This window comes from Micrasema longulum, unplaced genomic scaffold (genome assembly GCF_059751315.1).
Source record: "Micrasema longulum isolate JH-2025_06_02 unplaced genomic scaffold, ASM5975131v1 h1tg002761l, whole genome shotgun sequence".
Classification (NCBI taxonomy): domain Eukaryota; kingdom Metazoa; phylum Arthropoda; class Insecta; order Trichoptera; family Brachycentridae; genus Micrasema; species Micrasema longulum.
Window position 1 is genome coordinate 25,513 of NW_028279888.1, and position 22,945 is coordinate 48,457.

General features: G+C 31.1%; 1 protein-coding gene across 1 annotated transcript in view; it reads right to left on the minus strand.

The window, feature by feature from the left end:
- Window positions 1–22,945, minus strand: part of LOC148271626 (guanylate cyclase 32E-like) — a gene marked incomplete at both ends in the record, with an annotated part of 61,537 nt that overhangs the window by 12,256 nt on the left and 26,336 nt on the right. The window contains 5 exons of the mRNA XM_088241139.1: window positions 2,337–2,523; window positions 6,204–6,395; window positions 8,011–8,308; window positions 9,135–9,279; window positions 10,743–10,751. Coding sequence (XP_088097265.1) covers window positions 2,337–2,523; window positions 6,204–6,395; window positions 8,011–8,308; window positions 9,135–9,279; window positions 10,743–10,751 — 831 coding nt within the window. The remainder of the gene's footprint in view (window positions 1–2,336; window positions 2,524–6,203; window positions 6,396–8,010; window positions 8,309–9,134; window positions 9,280–10,742; window positions 10,752–22,945) is intronic.

Below are 22,945 nucleotides of genomic sequence, written 5' to 3' on the forward strand. Positions count from 1 at the left end.
TAATTACGGTAAATTAATAGGTAAAATAACAAATAAGAAAAATAATTAAATTAAATTATTAGATAATGGTTAATAAGTAAAACAATTGAAATTAATTAAGTATTAAATATAATAATTAATACGTAAAACAATTGACATAATTTAAAGTTAAAAATATTAAAAATGATGAACATTAATTAAATTGATAATAAAAAAAAACACAATAAATTCGTTGGGCAAAAATATATTACAATATCAACAAAGTTTATGACATCTCGTTGGTTAGTTTAAATGGTCACTTTACACGCTGTATAACATTCGCCATTCTGTCTATGTTTGTTCCGTATGTTTTTATTTTTTGCGAAGTTAAAACGTTAAAACCTTAAATAATGCGATTGAGACTCAGCAGACTGAATTATTTCAAAAGTTTTCTAACTTCACAAACATCAACGGATGGAAGAAATATGTACAAACATAGACAAAATGCTGAATATTACAAAGTGTGTAAAGAAAAGTAAACTTCCATATTCCTCAATCTAACTTGGTCTTCATCTTTGTTGTAATACGTTAATCTTAAAAAATACCTATATTTACAAAAAAAAATACAAACTCAAAATCTTGTCAATGAAGAAAAACCTCTCATTCAAAATATTGCTACCAGTACCACACAAAATAACTAGGTAGGTCAATTGAATTGAATTCAAATCAATTGTCTACAGAAAAAGTTACTTTAGTGAGCGATCGAAATGAAATGAAATGAAGCGATAGATGAAAGATTCACATTCTATCACTTCTTCACAATATTTTAAATAATCCCACTTCGCCTGTTTATCTGAGAGAGTTCTTCCAAAGTGTTTCAGAACACGGACTATCTCTTCGTTCTAGTAACGAGATAACCCTTTTAATACCCTGTCATTGCTCTAATTTTCTTGCCTCCTCTTTCACAATAATAGCCGCTTGATTGTGGAATAATCTACCACTAATGTTAGAGACGCCCCTTCTTTATTTACATTTCAGTCAATATTGAAATGTCACTATCTAATTTTGTTTTTTTAATTTAATTTTTGTATAAACTTGTAAGATTCAATATGTCGATGTATTTGTAATTTTCTCAAACTAAACGGTTTGGGTAGGTAGGAAGAAATTGCCTAAAGGCAATATGCCCGCCCTTAAATGTATATAAAGTGTAAAATAAATAAAATAAAAAAATAAATGTAATAAAAAAAATATTTTGTTCAAAATAGTGCTACCATATCTACACAAAATATTCAAATGTATTTAATACACACGCAAAAGAAAGAACTTAAGAACTGAAGGAAATAAAGAAAGCAGATCGCTGCTAAACTGTCGATTTGTACAGAAAAATAGATCCACATTATCCGCAGAAGCCGTATTCAGCAATCGAATTGCCCTGTTAATGGACGAATTTCGACTTGTATTTGTACGGCTTCTCTCATTTTTACAGTGCATGATACCTCGTTATATGTAAATATTACCTAAATAATATCAACTCAAATTAGAAATTATAAAGCGGTTATAGTCGATATATTTTTAAAATAAGTAAAAAAAACTTTGTTTTTAACTACTATTTTTTTCTACCCACCGGTTTCAAAGCTAAACAAGCTTCTTTCTTAAGGTTTACTTAACTAATGAATTCTTTCCCATTTTATTTTATCAGTATGCATGCTGCCAATGAAACATTTAAATCAAGTCTTTTTTTCTTGAAAGGATGGTAATGTGAGATGAATACGTTCGAAACAAGACGGGGCGGACTAAAATAAACATCGTTTTTTTGGTTATTTTTTCTTATTTTGAATCGCTTTTTTAATTTCTAAGGTTTCCAAGATATCTAACTTTAATATTTTATTTTCAACATGCAGTACTTTAACCAAGTGTCTTTATTGAAATTATAATTATTTTCTATCAGGTGGTTGGCGAACTCAGAAAAAATATTACAATTTAGGTACCTTAAGTGTTATTTTACTCTAATATTAAAGTTTCCTGTAGTTTTTCCGATGTAGATCGAATCGCAATCATTACAATTTAATTGGTATCTGCCAGATTTAATATATTTATTTATTTATTTGTACTTTGTCTTTGTGATATTTTAGCAATGTAATGATTATATTCCCTTCAGTAAAATGTTCTATATCTCTGTTGCTATAATTTCCAAGAGGGTTGAATCCAGTTCTTATTTACAAAAAAATGGATAGACTCAAAATATTGTTGTACTTTATTAGGTTTATTAAAAAGATATATCATAAAAGGAAACGATAGTGACGAGGACTCTTCATCCGCCTTGGACAGGAAATCTTATTAAAACGAAATAAATTTAATGAATGTAAAGCTTCACTTACAGTCCTTGCTGCATCTCCTTCAGGCGCACTCGTACAAAGCGGATATCCGGTCTCTGTTCCGGTTCCTCGTGCCAGCAAGCCTCCATACAGCGGAGGACATAGGGAGCCGTTCCCAGGGCCGTGAGGGTGCTGAGAGGGGGTCTAATGTATACTTTGTCTATGGGATGGCGGACGCGACCCAAGATTTCTGAAACAATCAGAAAAAAAGTGTTAATTCCCTCATTAATTTATCGTTAACAGTACGTTTGTGCTCATTCTTGGTTGATTCATATATGAAATAAATTGATGTATGAAGCCAAAGTTAATCAGGACTATGTTATATGATTCCATTTTATCTAAAAATATAGTTATCATTAAATGTCCCCGGCTACCGCCCCGTCACACGTCGAGCTCTCTATTTCATGTACCAGCAGTTCGTACGAAATATGCCCAGAACTCTCCACTTATACGTTTTGCTCGTGAATATAATTTGAACATTCCCTTTATTGATCCATTTGATTGCAAAAAAATAACATTTGAAATACAATACGAACTTTTTTTTTATGATTTATTTTGTAGCCCTTTAATACCATATTATCTTTTACAGAATATCTTATTTTTTCTTTCTTATGTTACACAAAAATATTATAACTGTCCATTATTTATTATAATTCATTAACATTTTCTTGTAAACCCACGAACAGGCCATGCCTTTGTGGGATTTTTTGTTTACTATTTTTACTATTAATGTAATTATGCTTTATTTTTTTAAATACTCTGTTTTATCATTTATGTTTATTGTAAAAAAACATTTTTTTTTTTTTTTTAAATAAATTCAAAAAATGCGCGTCTCAAAACATACTTTTTTGTCTTATTCTTAGTTTCAATAATAAAGTCTTATTTTATCTTACTTTACTTTATTTTATTTTATTTTATCTCTAATTCTTAATATTTTATAAATATATTTATATTTTCGACACTTGTGCAATAATATTTATACACATGTCCACCCTCATTCCAATATAACACCCACTCACCCACCCTCTCACTCACTTACACTCACACAAACACACTAGTATGTATTGTACGTGTATTTAATGTATTTCTGTGGATATCTGTCATTGGTTTTATTCTCTGTAAATTTTATTTGTTATATTTTTGTTACATGTATTACTGTTGATATCCCCAATAAATAAAAATAAAAATAAAAAATAAAAGGCAATGTTCGTATGTGTGTCCTCGACGGACTAAATAACTACTACACGTGCGGCTTTCAGCGAAATTTAGATCGTTGCCATGAGCATATTTATAGCTATTAAAATCTTTGATTTATCAAGTAGAAAAAAATTAAGAGCACAAATGGTTTTTATATCGTTCACCAGGATGCATTCACCTAGAATGCATAAACACAAAAATCGGGCGGATATTATTTAAAAAAAAAATATTTTTGAATGTTTACAAACAACATTCGTTTTTTATGGATTTCAATAAGATTTTTTTCATAAACTCCTTAAAATTTCTTCCCATTTATTTCTTTTAAAAATAAATACATTTTTGAAAATTGCATTCATGAATAAAGTGCCCTGTTGGTGAGAAGAGCCGAGTTTGACATTTGCAAAAAGAATTCCATATTTCAAAATGAATTATTTTATGTTTTGGAATTCAACCATAAACAAGTACCTAAGTACCTACTTAAATTCAAATTTTGAATAAAAATAATTTTTAGTTTCGGAAATTCATTATAAAAAAGTACCTAGATACCTACTTATCAATGGAAAGTATTTTTCTAAAGTAATAGCGGGAAAGCCAACGTTCGGGAAGGACAACATATGTCTTGTCGGCTAGTTAAATAAAATTATACGAGTATGTACTCAAATCTAGCAATAGCATTGCCGGGTTTAGCGTGTACTATAAATTTATACTACAGGAAATCAAGGAGATATAAATATGTAGATAAAACGTCAAAAAACTTAATTTTAAAACAGAAATTCGACTTACCGGTGTGACCGACCGAGCAGTTTCGGTTTCAGCCAAAATTTGTCTGGTCGGGATATGTCGGATTACATTCGGCAGTACTCGGGTTCATCTTATGGTTCGTGACCTGGCCGCGTGACCTGTTACCTTTAGTTCGTTGCGGCTTTCGGCCGGTGAGTGTTGTTAGTCGTCACGTAAAATTTATGCATTTTTCTTAAATTGTGTATTTTGTTAAGCGCGTATTTTAATGAACTCAAAAGGTTTAACAATAATAATAATAATATAACAATTCGGTTTTTCGGCTGAAAATCTTGTTTCAGTCAGGTCTGATCGGATCTCGCTTATACACCAGGTAAAAAGTTATGCCTAGGCATAGAAGTATGAATTTCTACCGGTATGCCTAGGCATAATTTTAAACTAGGTTTATAAGTAAAGCCCACTATATTTAACCCCACCAGTAGAAGTATTGGGTGTTACCATAAGTTTTGTCCGTTTTTTTTCCAAATTTAAAAATGAGCACTAAAAGTTTAAAAAAATGGTAAAAGTACGAACAATACGTCATTCGAAAGATTTTTTTTTAAAAGGAATATTCCAATAAGCCTTTATTAAGAGGCTTGTCAGGAGGTGGGGTAGATGGGATTTTGGAACAGTTGAGAGAAACATATATTTTTGATATTTTTCATGCCACTGGCGGGAATTGAACCCGCGACGCCGGTTTCCAAGTTGATCGTCAAACCAACTGCGCCACGGGGCCCGTCAGCACTAAAAAATATTATGTTTGATTTTATGTTACGTATATTATTTTATTTGATTACAACCCTTCAAAATGAAATGTCATGTAGACGAAAGCGAGAATTTTGACACATCTTTCTGTTCGCGTTCAATCGAAGGAATAAAGCTGATGCGCACGCAAAATACGGTGAAGATGCTATGAATAATTGACTTATTTGTTGGTGATAACATAAGATGTGTTTTTGTATGTTTTTTTCCAAATGAAGAGAACAAGAGGTCAAAACATTACAACGAATTAGTCAATGATGCTTCTAATATCAACACGAGGATGTATATTCGTAAATACCCAACGCCTTATCGATTTTTGACGCTTCGGTATACTCGAAAATACGTGTACCGTTTGGGATGTTTTGGAATCACTCGGGTGCTCCTTATTTATTAAATCTGTTCAATTTCGTTACGTCACAATCACCTCTGTGAAGCGCCTGCTAACGTCACTTATAAACATTCTCTTTTTTATAGTAGTATCTCAGGTATGCCATAAATGTCTTACAAAATAATTTCGTTTCTTCTGGTTATTTCTTGGGTAGATAACGCGACAGATATCTCCATCCGACACGTCTGCTTTTTACGAAGTCGCTTCGGGTGGATTCCAAAACATATCAAAAGGATAACGCGTCAGATATTTACAAATATGCCACAAAAACTGATAGGGTTGTTATTCTTTCTATTTTTTAAATAAGCAGTACCGCTAAAAAATTACGAAGGTTAGTTTAGGCGCTTGAATCATTATTGCTTGGAAAAAGTTTTTTAAATATTTTGAAACGAGATGTTAATCAATGAATAATATTTTAAATATGTACAATGTACACAGACACATTTACTATGAATATTTTTAAATTGTGTATTTTTAAATTGTAAATTTCCAAAATGTAAATTTTTATGTAAAACCCTCTCTCACCTCCAAATTTATCTCCTAATCCTCAAGCTTATTAAAAAGCTCTTCATTTCTTTTTTTCATTTTTCTCTGTGTTCCCTAATAATGAATACAGAATAAAAATAAAATACAGAAAGATTTCGCAATAAATTTGAACAAACAACGTTCACTTTTTTAAACTCGAAAAAAAAGTGAAGCATCAGATAAATGCTATGTTGAAATAAGTAATCTATGCTTGCTCTTACCAGCATTGGATAAAGTGGTGTGACCCCATGGACCGGCTCTTCCAATAATCTCGTAAAGGACGATAGCGAAAGAGTACACATCTCCTTTCTGGGTGCCGCGAGCTGGAAGGGCAGAGCATCTCAGCAGCTCTGGGGCTCTCCACAAAGCTCGCCTTTCTTCCCTCAATGCTCCATCTGGTTCTTCTTGTCCAGCTAAAACAATGGGAAAAAATGATAAAATAAATTGATAGAGGAAAAAATTATCCTAAAGGTTTTTATTATAATTTTTACATCATCTTTAAAATATCCGGAACGGCTTACAGGAAGACAAATTTACAGACGCACTCACCATGCGATACTTGTTTAATAAATTATTTAAAAATTATGAAGTAAGTGATATGGATTTAAAATTCCAAAAACAACTGGTTTTATTTTATATAAATGCAAAGTACTTAGTTATTTAACTGAGTGACATAGAATAGTAAAACAGAGATATAATAGGATTAGAATCACATAGATCATGAGGTGCTGGATAGAAATGGAAATGATTGGCGCTTGCTATAATGCAAATAAAAAGAAGAAGACAAAGTCATGTGACGTGGGAGTGGACCGAGCTTCGTGGAACGTGGCGACCGGAAAAGTGCCGAAGGTAAATTACTCAGATTCAGCGCTCTCTAGCTATAAGACGTATTTATTTATATATTTTTTAATTAAAAAAAAATAAAATTAAGTTTATTTTTAAAACCCGTACGGATTACATAGATTTAACAAAATATTTTCACTTTTTTAAGTTGATATTCTACTGTAAATTATTGTATTTTTAACATCTTTTGTAAATGTTGTCTGAGTCTTTTGTTTAGTTATGTCTGGTAGTTTATTGTATAATTTCAGTACATGGTTTATTAGTTTCGATTCTCCTTTTCTCGTTTTAAAAGGTTCTATTGGATATTTTTCTGATATTCTCGTATTGTGTTCATGTTTACTACAGTTTTTTTCAAGTTTTAATTCTTCGTCTACAATTACATCACTGGCTAATTTATAAATAAATTGTAAGGGTTCTAGTATAAAGAGTTTAGTTACATTTAATTGTTTAGTTTGTTCAAAAAATTCTTTAGTTGCTGTTAGATGGGTAGGTCATATACTAACTTTAATATTTTATTTTGCTGTATTTGTAGTCTGTTTATGTCATTTTGATTTCCTGTTCCCCATAGTAGTTGCATATAACATATTTTAGTTTTTACATAGGGTTTATACTTTTTTTTCCCTTTATTAGAACAAAGTTTTTGATTTAAAAAAAAAGGCTCGATAATGTAATAAATAATATTTTATTAACATATTACAACAGAGATGAAGAACATTTAAGAGAAGGTAATATAGAAGTCCAGGCATCTACAGGGCTTATGACCTGTCAATGGCTGGTTTAAGTGGCCACTTTACACACTGTGTAACATTCACCATTCTGCCTATATTTGAACATCTATATTCCTTCAATTCTTTCATCTGTTGATGTTTGTGAAGTTATCTCTCTATATTACCTTCTCTTAAATGTTCTTCATCTCTGTTGTAATATGTTAATATAAACAGCTCCCCAGGGAGTTGAATCCAGTCCTTGTCTACAAAAATTAGGACAAACTCAAAATATTGTTATTAATATTTTATTTTTATTTTTATTGGACATTATTTCATAGACCTTTATTACTTTAAAAATGTAAAAAAAAAACATATTTCCCTTTGCATGTCAAACACATATATTATTTTTGTTTTGCAAGTATGCACTTTTATTTTCAAGCCGACGAACGCCATATGTCAGCACTAAAAATGAAATCACCTTTAAATTCGTGCAGCCCAAAGTCGGAGATCTGCAGCACCCATCTGCTGTCGATCAGGCAGTTGGTGGAGCGCAGGTTCCCGTGAGAGATGATCTCGCTGTCGTGCAGGTAGGCCAGGCCCTTGAGCAGGTCGCTGACCAGCGAGGACACGAACATGCCGTCCAGGTGCAGGTCGCTGTTGGCCAGCACGTCGTGCAGGCTGCCGCGCGCGCAGTACGCGCTCACGATGGCCAGGTGCCCGTGCTCCACGCACGCGCCGATGAACGGCAAGAGATTCTCGTGGCGGACTTCACGAATCTGGAAAATAAAACATTAACTTTTGTAACAATAAATATGCGTTAACGGGTACAGTAAAAAAAATAACAATATCTTCCAACCAACCAAAACAGGCGTTAGTTAGTCAAGATTAATTTGTACTAATCGATTTTTACATTTGTCTGTTAATGGATAAATAAAACTGTAGTCAATTTAACTGGAATACATATGAAATTTTGTTTAAACAGCGAGGGAAAACATTTTAGAGAAGGAAATATGGAAGTCTTGGCATTTACAGGGCTAATGATCTGTCATTGGATGGTTTAAGTGGCCATTTTACACACTGTGTTACATTCACCCTTCTGCCTATGTTTGAACATCTAAATTTCCTCAACTCTTCCATCTGTTGACTTTTGTGAACTTGTGTTTTCCCTCTCTGTTGAAACAAATTTAAATATGAATAACTCCCTAGGAAAAAAATCCAGCCAGTCTGCAAGCATTTGAACATATTCAAAACATTGGGGAACACATATTGGCTAGCTAAATTTCAAAACGGCTCCGCATTGTAAAAGAGCTATAGAAAATAATGTAATCATATTGTCAACTTGGCATTTTACAGTTTGGCTTGCCACGTTTAGTCGCTTATTAAATTTGCAAGGATTTAAAATATTTTAAAGAGAGCATTATGGTGACGAATATTTTTTTAAAAAAGGAAACACGTTTATTTATTTATTAAAAATCAATCAGGTTAGGCTATGTTCTATGTATTTCCCGCTTATTTAAATAAAAATGTTTTTGCTTCTGGGAATATAAGTGTCAAATACGAGTAGGTTCTGTTCCAACAAAAATTTGTTTTTTTTTTGCTTACGTGTTTTAGCTCCTTCCTAATGGCCCTTGTGATGTCCACGCTCTTCTTGTGCACCGGTTTCAGAGCGACCACGTTGCCCCGGTAGAGGCCGATGCGGGTGTAGGCGCGGCCGGCGCCGCCGCCCTCGGCGGGTCCCGGGGGGCCGCTCGCCCCCGCGCCCCCGCACAGTAGTATGCTGGCGCGACAGGACTGCATCTGGCGAGAGAGTGTCTTACTATCAGTCGTGCTCGAATGGAATGAGGACGTTCGATATTATTTTTATTTTTATAAATTGACCATTAAACTAAGCCAAATTAAAAAAATAAATAATAATAATGTAGGCATCGTATTATCATCGCTGTGATTTTAAAAAGTTCTGTAATTTTAAAATTAATCCACCCGCGTTGTTACAAGTTGCCGTCGGTGAGTTGTAATGCCATTAAAAAAAAAAGTCTCGTTGCTGTCAAAATACACTAAACGTTGAAAAAAATAGCTACCCGGAAACCGTAAACTTATCATAACATATAACAACTTGTGAAGTTTCCAAGTAGTTAATTTTTATTAAAACTCATAAAGGTATTATTTAGTTAATTTAAGTTTTTATTTTATTGCTCAAAAAACTTATATTTGAAAAAAAATACTTATGTTGCATTATTTTCAAAAGTATTATTAGCTAGTTATTTTCAAGTTAACTGTGTTATATTTATATTAAGATCATAAGATTTTCCCATGGTTATTGTTATCTTTTATTTAGAGATGTAGTTTCTTTTTACTTTTTGTATTATATGTTCACTAATTTTTTTAGTTTTAATTATTCCAATATTTCATACTATTTACAACATGTTTATTGTGCACTGCTGTGATTATTTCCGTAAATTATTATTTTTTGTAAAAGGTTCTTTGGACCGTTGATGTATAAATAAATAAATAAATAAAACCATTTGTTTAACAAATGATCGAGATACGAATGCAGTATCCTATGCACCATTAGATGCAGATAGGGGGATGATGATAATGATAAAGTATAGTAGAGGTAGGACAAACTGAAATGTTCTTTGGTGTACCACGATTTTTCTTTTTTTTTATAAAAATAAATATTAGTGTTCTGATAATTGAACCAAATATTTAAATTTTGAGGACCATTTTCTTTCATTTTCACGAGTTGCCGTAGTGATTCCTGGGAAAAAATGACCAGACTAGTTTCCTGTTGCCTTCTCTGGTAGATTTTTTTGTCGGGGTTGCCTTTTTTTAGCTGGTTCGTTATGGTTTACAAGCAATAGAAAGTCGCCTTTCATCCCCTCGTTATCTGCTGTGATCACACCGTTATGAGTGTGATCCTATTGCGCTGGATTCGCGACGTGGACGTTTACGAGCTGGGCTATTCAGAAGTGTTGCCGGTGGAATGCAACTGGGCGTTCGCAGCATTTTATAGAATCACACCCTCCAGCCAGATGTCACTCACTGCGACCCTTCTGTCATTTTGAACCCCCTTGAAAACTTAGGGAATGATATTATTCGGCGATAGATCGAATTATTAAAAATTTTAAACTGTTCAATTGGACGTGAATGTGATAAAACATGGTAGCGGAGAATGAACCTTTGGCTTCCAATTCACTACCGCGGGACAACGAATCAGGACTTCATATGTCAAAAAATATTGAATACAAAACATCATTAATAATTGTATTCTGCTTCGGTGGATCTGAGAAGACGTTTGATGTTTTATTATGACATATAAAATATTTTTATCATATGGGGTATAAATATGAGGAAATTTTCCAATAATATTTTTTAGGAATTTTATTACATACAGTCTAAAATTTATTGTTGACATAACATTTTACAAAAAATTCCAACGTTTTTGATCTTTGTGTAAGGAAAAAAGTGCGTATTTTTTTGTCTATTAACGAAACTAATGTGAAAAGTTTTCGCTGATTAAGATTTCATCTTTTTATTCAACAAGCGCCGCGAAACTTTTATTTTAATAACCAAGTTGAGGCCTCACTCGTCTATTGTTGTAACCCAAGGCGACATTTTTACGCAAAGAAAATAAAATGATAAATGTGGTAATAAGGATCCTCAAATCGCGGAAACTAAAACATATTTGCGTACGAATTATGTCTCAACTTTGAAATATTCGTTTTGATATTGACTTTTTTTTAAAATTACCATGAATATATGTGAAAATAATTTATTAACTAAATTGATAATATACAGGAGAAGGCGTAATTAATGAATAACCTTATGCTATGGATTAGAAACATTGTGATGGTTCAGAAAATCAAAAATTGTGTTCCGTAATAGTCTCATAGTTATTGAGTTATTCGGCATTTTTTGAAATTTTAAGAAAATTACACCTTTAATCACTCTTTTTGGTGGTGTGATTGCAAATCATGAAAATTTCTCAACCTGCCTTTTATTTATTTATTTATTCACACTCTTTATCAACATACAATTCCATGTTCACTTTGCCCAGCTAACAAGGGTACATACCCCGTTCCAAGCTAGGCAATTACATTTAAATATATTATAATAGTTAACAAATTAATATAGAGCACAGACAAACAAAATATAAACTTATTCGGATACACATTTTGATTCATATACATACAGACATACACATATATACACACAGTTTTGGATAGTATTCTTGGACAAATGTGCAATCGATTGTAAACTGAAGTGTAAAACACACGCTGTATAATATATGATCCATTTTCTTGTTTTTTCTGTACTTTTCCCACGTATGCCTTCATATTTATGTGCTAATTTAACTCTTGCTTTTAAAATCATTTAGGATAGAGTATCGTTTGTGTATCGAGTGGACAATACGATAGAAAGGACTATATTGTCTTATCCCAGCTCTGTGAACACATGAACGCGGTGAAAATGAATACGCGACGGCGTTTATTACGTGTGAGTTCACGAAAAATATGATTTATTTTTCAAGGATGAACTAAATAACATATAAGATATTACCGATTTGATAGTAACTACCAGAAGAGGCATTTACATTCACATAATACAAGGCTAGCACAACGTTAAAGCTTGTCAGTACCGAGGTTTGTAAACAAGTATGGCCAAAGAACACTTCTTTATACAATTACTAAAATTTTTAATAAGATTCCTAAGATGATTTTAAAAGAAAATGTTGACAAAGATTTTAAGAAAAAAATTATTAAATGGTTAATGTGTAACAGAGCTTTATATTGATTATCATTTAATGTCATCTATTTTAATTTTTATAAATAAATTTTGTGTGAAAATTAGGTATGTTTTTAGTTCTTAATAATGTTTATATTACTTTTTAAATTAATATAATTTTTCTAACGTTTCTCTTTGTAAAGGAAAAATAAGAAACCTGCTGACAAGCTGGTTTAGCGGTGTAGTGGGTTTCATTATTTTTCCTTTTATATTTTCTGTACATGTTTTTACCTTCTTTAATAAAAAAAAAATCTTTTTCTGCTGCCATTTTCAGCAGAAAAAAATGCGCGGGAGCAATACGTACACGTCGAGCAAATCTCTATTGTCATAAAATCTTGTCTTATCATAAAGAAAAAAGTACGGCCGCACACATGCGGTGAGGGTAATAATTATTCCGCGGAGATAGCCAGCCCGTTTATCCCGGTGATGATGTTTCGAAACAATGTCTTGTCCTACAAATTTCTGTTTACTCGTGGACAATGGTCGAGTCCCGGGACAGAACAATATTGAATTGTCCACATTGTATTGGCCTCAAGGTACTCGTACGTTAGGTTTAACAGTCGTATGAGTGTAGTCGAACCAAAACCCTTGACGAGTGTTTTCGACTCGTTTCGTTCCCTCGGGTTCAAATCTTTAGACAGGAAATCGAGTAGAGATAAGCCCGCACAAACATTTGGACATAGTCAAAATATCCATGATGAAACTAACTGGCGTAAGAAGTATTAAAATAAAAAAGTATTTTAAGGCGTTGCTTAATAGACGAAATAATTCAGCCAGACGAATCTCACCAACATCAATGTTTTTTTAGAAGGTTTTAGCTTTTTTACTTCACAAAAGCCAATACAATAAAAGCACCCTCCCCTTTCCCCAAACGGTTTATAAAAACTTGTATCTTTTTTATTCACGATCAATTTTTCAAAGGTAACTTTTTTGTATTTTGAATTATTTAATTTAGTACCCAATCTTATTTGGCATATTATTTATTACTCCTATTTCTTACTATATAGTAGAGTTTGTAGAAACTATATCTTAATTATCATTGTAATTATGTTTTGACATATAATATATGCTTTTTTGATTGATTTCAATAATACTATTATTTTGTTTTTTTTTCAATACTACTATATTTTACTATTATTTTGTTGATTTTAACGATACTATTATTTTGTTTATTTGAATTTTTTATGAATCTAAATTTGTATAATTTATTTTTTAATATTTATGTCTGATTATCTTTTTTAAATTGTGTTCTTTGAAATTTTATTATTTATTACGTATTCCTTGTTTTTCTGAATTGTTATTTTATAGCATCACTAGTCATTACAATTGAATCTAATTAATTTGACTTTTTTTATTATTGTTAATTATTAGGGCTTGACACGGATAATTAACAAAATATTCAGACAGTTATAAACTTCAAACCTCGGTTGAGAGCCAAAAGTAGTATGGAATATTTTTTTTATAATTTTTACTTTCAATGTGATCCAAATTGCAACTTTTTTTGCATTACGAGTAACCTAAAAGGCAACTTTTTAGACCCCTTTCATTTCAAAATTCAGAAAAAAAATATCGGCATACTCTTATGTACATATTATACACAGCGGTTTCATACAATGATCACACTAACAAATTGTGTAAAAAATAAGTCATTAAAGGGTATATAAAAATTGAAAATGAAGAAAATTGTTAAAAGTTGTTTATTAATGTTTTGTTTAATGAAAATATTATAATATACCCACAATATGTTGATATACCACTGATTTGATCAAACTTAACGTTTTGGGTAGGTAAAATGAAATTGCTCTAAGAAAAAATGCCCGCCCCTATGTATATGTATGTTATGTAAACTGTTTATATATAAAAAGAGAAATAAATAAATAAACATCCATACTCCCATTTCAAAAATATTTTCCTTCTCAGTTGCTATAAATTTCAAAGCAAAGTTTATTTGTTTTATGCTTTAGATGCAAGTTCAGGGTCAATATAAAATATTTTAGTGAAAAAAATACCTGTTAGGTATGTCAATGAACGACAGAAGTACTTTCGTTACTTTTAGAAAAAAAGTACGATTTCTTTATCATGTTTGGTATTTAAGATTTTTCGCTAGCTGAATTACGTATATATTAAAGGCTGAAAATGAGTAGAGATATTTTTGTACCGTTGATATTCAATAAATAAATATAATGTTAAAATGGACAACATAATATTATTCAGTTTTCGTTTTATATTCCAGGCCGATGCCCGGCCGCCATTTTAGTTTGGTTGTCATTTTTTGTCGGCTTATATTTGACAGTTGCGGAGATTGGTCGATAATAATTTATTATGGAGCATCTAACACCGCAACGTGATGAAATTATAGAAACATTTTATTTAAAAAGTCGTTCAATTGTGAATATTCGAAGAAAAATTCGTGAATTTTATGGAGATAAACATGTGCCAAGCAAGACAATTATTATGTTATAATGAATAATATATTAAGTTTTTATACTGAAATTTCTTGGTGGAACTGCATTTTTAATTATAATAATTTTAATTGTTAATTTGGCTAAAATTTGTACATTGGTATATAAAACAAATTTCGGGTGACAAAGTAAGAAAACATTGATGGCAGAGTGTTTGTGAACGTCCAAACACCTTTCTTCGAAACAATATGCATTAATTAGAAATGTTTGTATTATGTTTTTTAAAGATCATCAAATAAGATTTGCATTCTAACCCGCACGAAATTCATCAAATGCAACAGTTATAGGAAAATAAAAACTTATTGGCGGCAAGATTGCAGTGCTCGGGTTTTACAGCAGGAATGGACGACGGCCATTTTTATAAAGCGATGAGGCACATTTCGGCATGGCTGGCTGGCATTTTGTTAATAAACAGAATAGCCGCTAATAGGGCACCGAAAATCCTCAATTGATACGCAAATGACCATTACACACTCGAAGACTGACCGAACGTGCACACTTTGGGCCAGTGGAATCATTGGGCCATATTTCTTTAAATATGCTAGAGAAAATGGCGTAATAGTCCTGATGATCGCTATCGTGACATGTTGGAAAACTTTCTTGCGCCCGAATCGAATTAATTGGGCTCACAACATATGTGGTTCTAACAGGGTGGTATCACGTCACACATAGCTCAAGCTACGATGCAAATTTAGCCAGAAACTTTTCCCGGCAAAATAATGTAAAAAACTGGTGACATCGACTGACCCCCTCGATCCCCCGATTTTTCCCACTAACGTACTTAAAAGGAAAGGTGTAAACCAGCAATCTAACTACAATCCTGACGCTTGAGGGCAACAACCGAAAAGAAACTGCCCAAATAACACCAGAAGCCTGCTAGAAATGACATGAAAAATATGCTTGAAAGAACTAGAATTTGCTCCACGGCAAGAGGCAGCCATTTGACTACATCAAACTCTAAACATATTGTTTAAAGCCGTTTAATCAATAAATATAATACAAATTACGAAATTCTGTATATTTTTTTTATATTTTATTTTATTTGGGAAATCAACAGTTCTACATACATATTTTTAGTAAACAAACAGATATAGTGTATAAACTCAGAACTAATAACAGATTTCCACACAGTATACAAAGTTAGTAAAGAAAATATTACATATCAAATAAATACGTACAATTTATAGATATAAAAATGTTATTTTCATGTACTCAATAATCAAGGATTTTTAAAATATTTATTTTAAGAACATTAAGTCACTGTAAATTGGGCGGGATAAGGACAAAAATGCTTGAATAGAGGGTAAGGAGGTGAGGGGAGATGTACATATTTATTATTATAATGTCTGCTAAGTTACATAATACATTTTGAATGTGTAAATTTAAAAGATATTTTAAAAACTTCAGCCTGGAACATAAAACGCACTCTGTTCTACAAATTATTCATACGACTTTTTCAAATTACTTTTGTTTTGTCATTACAACTTTAAAACAACGAAAACAACGTGTGTTTTGATACCGAAATTAGGATTGTTAAATTTATTCTGTATGTGAAAATTATTCAGTGTCTATTTCAGGTCAAAAGTGTACGAACAACGAGGTTGATACGAGGACCAAGGATTCATTTAAATCTCAAGGGGATATAAAAAGATGAGTAATTTATAATACACAATAAACAAACGAAGAAGTTTATTTAACTCGGACAGGGTTCCCCTAAATTTTTCAGCAACGAAACACTCAGCAGATCTAAAAATTTTAAGGGAATAGATATTTTTTAAGTTGGGTAATTCATAATGGTGAAAATAAAAATGTTTTAAAAGCACTTACAATTACAATTCTTATATTTTTTACTATTACACAATATGAAATACTTTTTTTTACAAAATTAATTTGAGAGTCCTCTTCGCTAGGAAATCCTGTTCTAAAAAGGCCTGCCTGTACAGTGTTCAAATTTTTAGTAATTATAACAGTTCACGTAAAAATATGATGAGTGAATAAAACTGTCGATGACTCAGATGACTGAGTTCTTATATTGCAAATCTTTTTCAAATTAGGTACTTGGTGCGTATTAGAAGCAAACTTAAGAATCTCCATAGAAGTAGTTACTGGGGATATTTGCGAAAAACTTTGGAAAAAGAATTGTGAGATTTTTAATTATGCTTCACTAATTCACAGGAGAATGTTGAGTTTGCGGTGTCAAGTAGTATAATTGAAATCTGTTTTAGCAAGATCTAGAGACGGTTTTGAATTACACTATTATTTAGGTAGGTAGGTTTACATATCTTTATATATATAATTCCTCTGTACGTGTGATGTCACCGAACTTCTCCTAAACGGCTTAACCGATTTACGTGCGGTTTTCAGATCAATATAGAACTTTGCGCTGTGCGTGTTCGTAGATATTAACATCTCTAATCTAATGTGTAAAAAAGAAGTTAGGAGCATAAATGTTTTATTCATAGATCTACCAGGGTTGCATTTGAGGAGAATGCATTTACAAAAAATGGAAAGATGTTGTTTTTTTGAGTATAATAAAAGTTTCTTTTTGAATATTTATAAACAACATTTGGTTTTTATGGATTCCAATCAGATTCTTTTCTTAAATTCCTTATAATGTCTTCCCATTTATTTATTTTTACTTGGTGTTTGGTAATACTAAAATAAAATTAAATTCAATACATTTTTAAAAATCGTATTCCTACATAAGTACACCACTCAGTTGGTGAGAAGACCGGAGTTTGACGTTTGCAAAAAGAATGCCATATTTGAAAAAATATTTATTTTATGTTTTGGAATTCAACCATAAACAAGTACCTAGGTACCTACTTAAATTCAATACTAACAATTTTTAGTTTTGGAATTTAATCACAAACAAGTACCTAGGTACCTATTTATAAATTAAAAGTCTTTATCCAAGCTTATAGAAGGCAAGCTAACGTTCGGACAGGACAACGTCTTAGGGTCCGCTAGTATACTATATATTGGCATTAATAACTAATATTCCGTTTTTGGTGGAGATTTCTAAGCTTGCTTCTAATACCTTCATTTATCAGTTGCAGTACGTTTTTGCACTTTGACTTAGTAGCAGCATAATTACAAAATCCCACTTCGCATAAATAAGTCGTAGAAAACAAAAGTAAAACAATATCTTGTTTTGACACATTGGTGTATCTTAGAAACTCGTCCTGACATGATTTAATCTTTGTATTTTTGTTTCAAAACAGAGTCACTGATTCAACCAATTGGATTTTCATAATCATTTGCGCTTAAGCCTACTTTGTCTGTCGAGGAAAATGGATTCGGACGCAGGAATTGCTCTTACTAGTTTTGGGAAAATATTGCGAAAAAGTTGTTTTCGTAAAGAATTACTATTTTTTTTTACGGAAATCCTATTCAGCCTCCGCGGAACACTAGTGTTCCGCGAAACATAGTTTGGGAAACCCTGAACTAGGCCAACGGAGGCGTATTATGTAACAATAAAAAAAACGTTTTTTTGAAATCATGACGTTTCGATGCTTTTAAAAAAAATATCATAAAATTCTTTTTTTATCTTTTTTACTCTCGTCATTTTAGTTGTTATTTTTGCTAATATAGTCAAAGGGGCTTCTATGATTTGTCAGCCGATTTGTAAATTATGACACCACAGGATTGGACTGTGCTTCCGCGGTGGTACGCGGATTAACGGATGGGTGTTCATTTAAAAAAAAAAAAAAAATTAAATCGCCGGACCAGACTACAAAAAAATCCGTATGTCGCTTTTTGGCAAAGACCGTACATTAAAAAAAAATATATATGCATTATCAAGTTAGTTCGTTACATCTCAAGAACCAATATAAACGTTTAATAATATTACATTTTTTTTATCAAAATTTTTCAATAACATATGTTTGCAAGTTAATTTGAAATATTTCAATTTTTTCTATTCCCTTTATTTATAATAATAAAAATACTTTATGGTTTTATTCCACTTTTATTTATAATTTTTTTTAAACAATTTTTTTACCAGTGACCGGGTTTCGTCGTGACCGACATCGTCAGACGGGTGAATATTTTTAAATTTCTAATAATCTAATTTAACCAGTCTGACGATGTCGGTCACGACGAAACCCGGTCACTGGTAAAAAAATTGTTTAAAAAAAATATATAAATAAAAGTGGAATAAAACCATAAAGTATTTTTATTATTATAAATAAAGGGAATAGAAAAAATTGGAATAAAACTTTAAAGTATTTTTATTATTATATTTAAAATGCAGTTTCACCAAGAAATGTCAGTAGAAAAACTTAATATATTCCCTTTATTTCTTCAAGTAACTCATTGTACAGCTTCAATTCCTTGTACAATGAGTTTTGAAATTCTGTTTTTCTCCTCGTTGATAATCTTGTCTTTTTTTAACCCCTTGTTTCATATGTATGACATTGTTGGTTAAATTTTATTATTGTTTTTATTTTATTCATCCCCTTAATAATTTTACGCATAAAAATTGCTACATTTTACTTAATGTGTTGCTTAACTGTGAGCAAGCCAATTTCTTTGTGCATTATTTCTACATTAGAATAGATATTTCTTTTGAGAATTTTCCTCATCGCCTGATTTTGAAGAATTTTTAATTTCTCCTTCATTACACAAATAAAATACATTTACATTACATTTTTGTACATCTCGAAAAAGTTTTGAACGTAAATAATATATAAAACCATAAGACATGTTTAAAATACAATTTTGAGTAACACTATGATTTCAAAATATGTATCTTTTCATACTTTAATTGTTCAGTGTTTTGGTCAGTTGCACATTGAGTTTTTCTGTGTTATGTGCCATTCGCATTCTTTGCCGACGTTTTCATCAACATCAACCCGGATGAACGACACATGGCATGATAACTCTAAAACTAAAAAAAAGAAATGCTTAAATATTTTAATTTTAGCAACATTTTTCATGATTTGTAAATAATTTGCTTTGAGAAAATGGGAATCAAGTTGTAGTAGCTCTTTAAAGTATCATTTTTATTTTTAAATATATATTTTTAGCATTTAAGAATAAGACAATTTTTTTATTGGGTGACAATTGACAGATTCTCATATACTTTTTAGCTTAATTTTAATGTAAATAAATTGCTTCTAGCAAAAAAGTTTAAAAAGACGTAGAAAAAGTTATCACAGAGAATAAACTGTTCAAGAAGGTTGTCATTTCGGCAAGAAAGGCAGTTATTTTTGCCTGTTGTTGTTTTACAAAGACATTATTAAATGAGCGTCTAATTTAACGCTACCATATAGATTTTGTCAAGCACTGGCTGTTTGAAAAGAGCTACTATAGAGTCGAAGAATATTTGCATAACAAGACAGTTTGGCATCAGATTCGTGTTTATTGATTTTAATTTATCGATTTTAGTTTGTTGATTTAAATTATGTTGTTAATTTAAATTTATTATAATATATACTAGCGGACCCCGTTGTCGTACCCGAACGTTAACTTTCCTGCTATTACCTTGGAAAAAGACTTTGTTCATTGATAAGTAGGTAGTAGGTATACCCGGGTACGATTGAATTTCAAAACTAAAAAGTATTAATATTCAAATATTGAATTTAAGTAGGTACTTAGGTACTTGTTTATGGTTGAATTCCAAAAAATAAAATGATTCATTTACAGATAAAGAATTATTTAAAAAAAGACAAACTTGGCTCTTCTCACCAATAGGGGTAAATTTTATTCATTAATGCGATTTTCAAAAATATATTTAATGTCAGTTAATATTATTTTAGTTTTACCGAAAATCTAATTGGGATCCGTTAAAAGCGAATGTTTGTAAACATTCAAAAACAAACTTTTTGAATGTTTATAAACACAAAAAATCAACATACTTCCTTTTTTTGTATATGCATTCTCGTCGAATGCAACCCTGGTAAATCAAAGAAAACAGATTTATGCTTCTAATTTTTTTTTTATAGATTAGTTTGGAAATTGTAATATTTACGAACACGCGCAGCGCAAAAATCTACATTTCGCTGAAAACCGCACGTAAATCGTGAATATTTTTTTTTAATGACGTTTATAACTGATTCAATGAATCATATGTAAATAATTATCTACTATACCATAGCATAACACGTGCACTACCATAAAAAAATACTTTTTTAGGACTGCAACTATTTTTTTTTTTTGATTTCTAATTTTAATTTACACCCGTATTACGATTTTGTTACATTTTTCATCATACATATTTTTAAAATGTAATATTTATCTTTTACGCGGATCCGTGAAATATGTATTATATTACATTAAAAAAGCTACCTCGCATTAGCAATACCACCGGCCAAATGATCGTTTTTGTTTTTACAATAATAAAAAAAAATAGTGAGCCACAGATCCGTGTAGGCGGTACTCTGTGTGACATGCTCGATACACGGATTTGGGTAGTCGACACGCAAAATGTTAATAAGTAACAAATTTAAATATCTAATTATACTATAAGGACATACAAAAGAATATTTTTTTTTTTATCACATTTATCGAAAAACTCATTCAATTTTTTTTCCCCCTTACAAGAAGATTTTTCTTTCATTTTTGTTTTAAATTTTTGTTAAATTTTTTAGTAAATTTTATTTACATACTCGTATTATGTAAGTTATCTCTACATTATTATATGAAAACAAAAAATGTTTTATTTTATATGACAGAGTTGGCTCTACAATAATGTATAATAATTATAACAACAATAACGCACTGGAATAAAAAAAAAGGCTTTGTATTTTTTTTTTATATCGATTCGACGTATGAGTTGACGTTGTATTGAGTAGCAAGAATACATTTTAGATTTTTTTGGGTCTACTTTTACTCGTTTTATTGTTTATTGTTTGTTTTCCTTTTGAAAGTGTTCAAAATTTTAAAATCAGTATCCAAAACCTTTATTTCGTGTCCATATCGTCGACAGAAATTTGAAATGCTGTAATGGATAAAGCGTTAGATAGTGTAAATCGTTTTTTTTTAAATATATCTATAAGGTTGTAGCAGTTCCATATAACTGGCAGAGGAAGGATTAAAGCAGAGTGAACGCGGTTGAAATGCGATTTCTTAGACGAATGTTAAAGAAATAAATATATAACAGGGTTACGAATGATGAAATCAGGAGTGCAAATCTGAGACAGGTATTGTACTTTTTTTTACTACAAAGGGCTGGGAGACCCAATTACAGTGGCGAGATACAGCACAGAACATCCAGGCTTGAGAAAAATCACATTACCTCTTGTGTTTGGTGATCGAACCCGGAACCTTCTGCCTGTGGGTCAAATATTTTAGCCATGACACCACAAAGGTCAACATTGATATAAAAAATAAGATTAAGAAAGGGTCTCAGAGGTGATTTGGTCATGAAGAACGAATGGATAAAGAAACAATGTTAAAATAAATACATATGTTGCAAGAATGAACGGTAACGTAGGACGAGGTCGACCAAGAAAGACGTGACATGATCAAATAAATCAAAATCTTAAGTCTGGTCATATCAAAAGCAGACACAACCGAAAGGCATGTATGACATGACGACTGAATGTGGAAGAAGCTAGGAATGTATGTTAGGATAGACGTGTGTAGCGGTACATCCTCTCTGCCTACCCCTATGGAGAAATGGCGTGATGATAGTAGTAGTAGTAGATACCACATTACAAACACTGTAGAATAAAAATAGGTATTTATATTTGTTTGCAAGAAAAAATAACAGTAATCCAATATACGTAAATATATGAAACATTGCATGTAAGCATAAATTAAATCCAGTAAAGTAATCCACTAAAATACAATATAAAAAATCCAATTGAGTTGGAAAAGAAAACATTAAAAAACACAATAAGAATAGGTTGTTTGTGTGTGTGTGTGTGTGATCTGAGTGAACAAAAATATAAGAAACAATAATGCACAAACAAATTAAAGAGAAAGATAATTAAAAAAAATACTTGTTTAAGATTTAATACAATGAAAACCTCTGTTGGTATGAAAGAACATAAAACAATATAAATGTAAAAAAAAACACATTATAAAGTTAAATTTAAACTATTTATAAATAAACGAAAATAAGATCACAGTTTAGAAAAAACGTATGGACTTTATATTTTTTTTTTTTTTAAGTCCACAAAGGGCGTTTAAAATACATAAATAAAGGACAAAGCAATT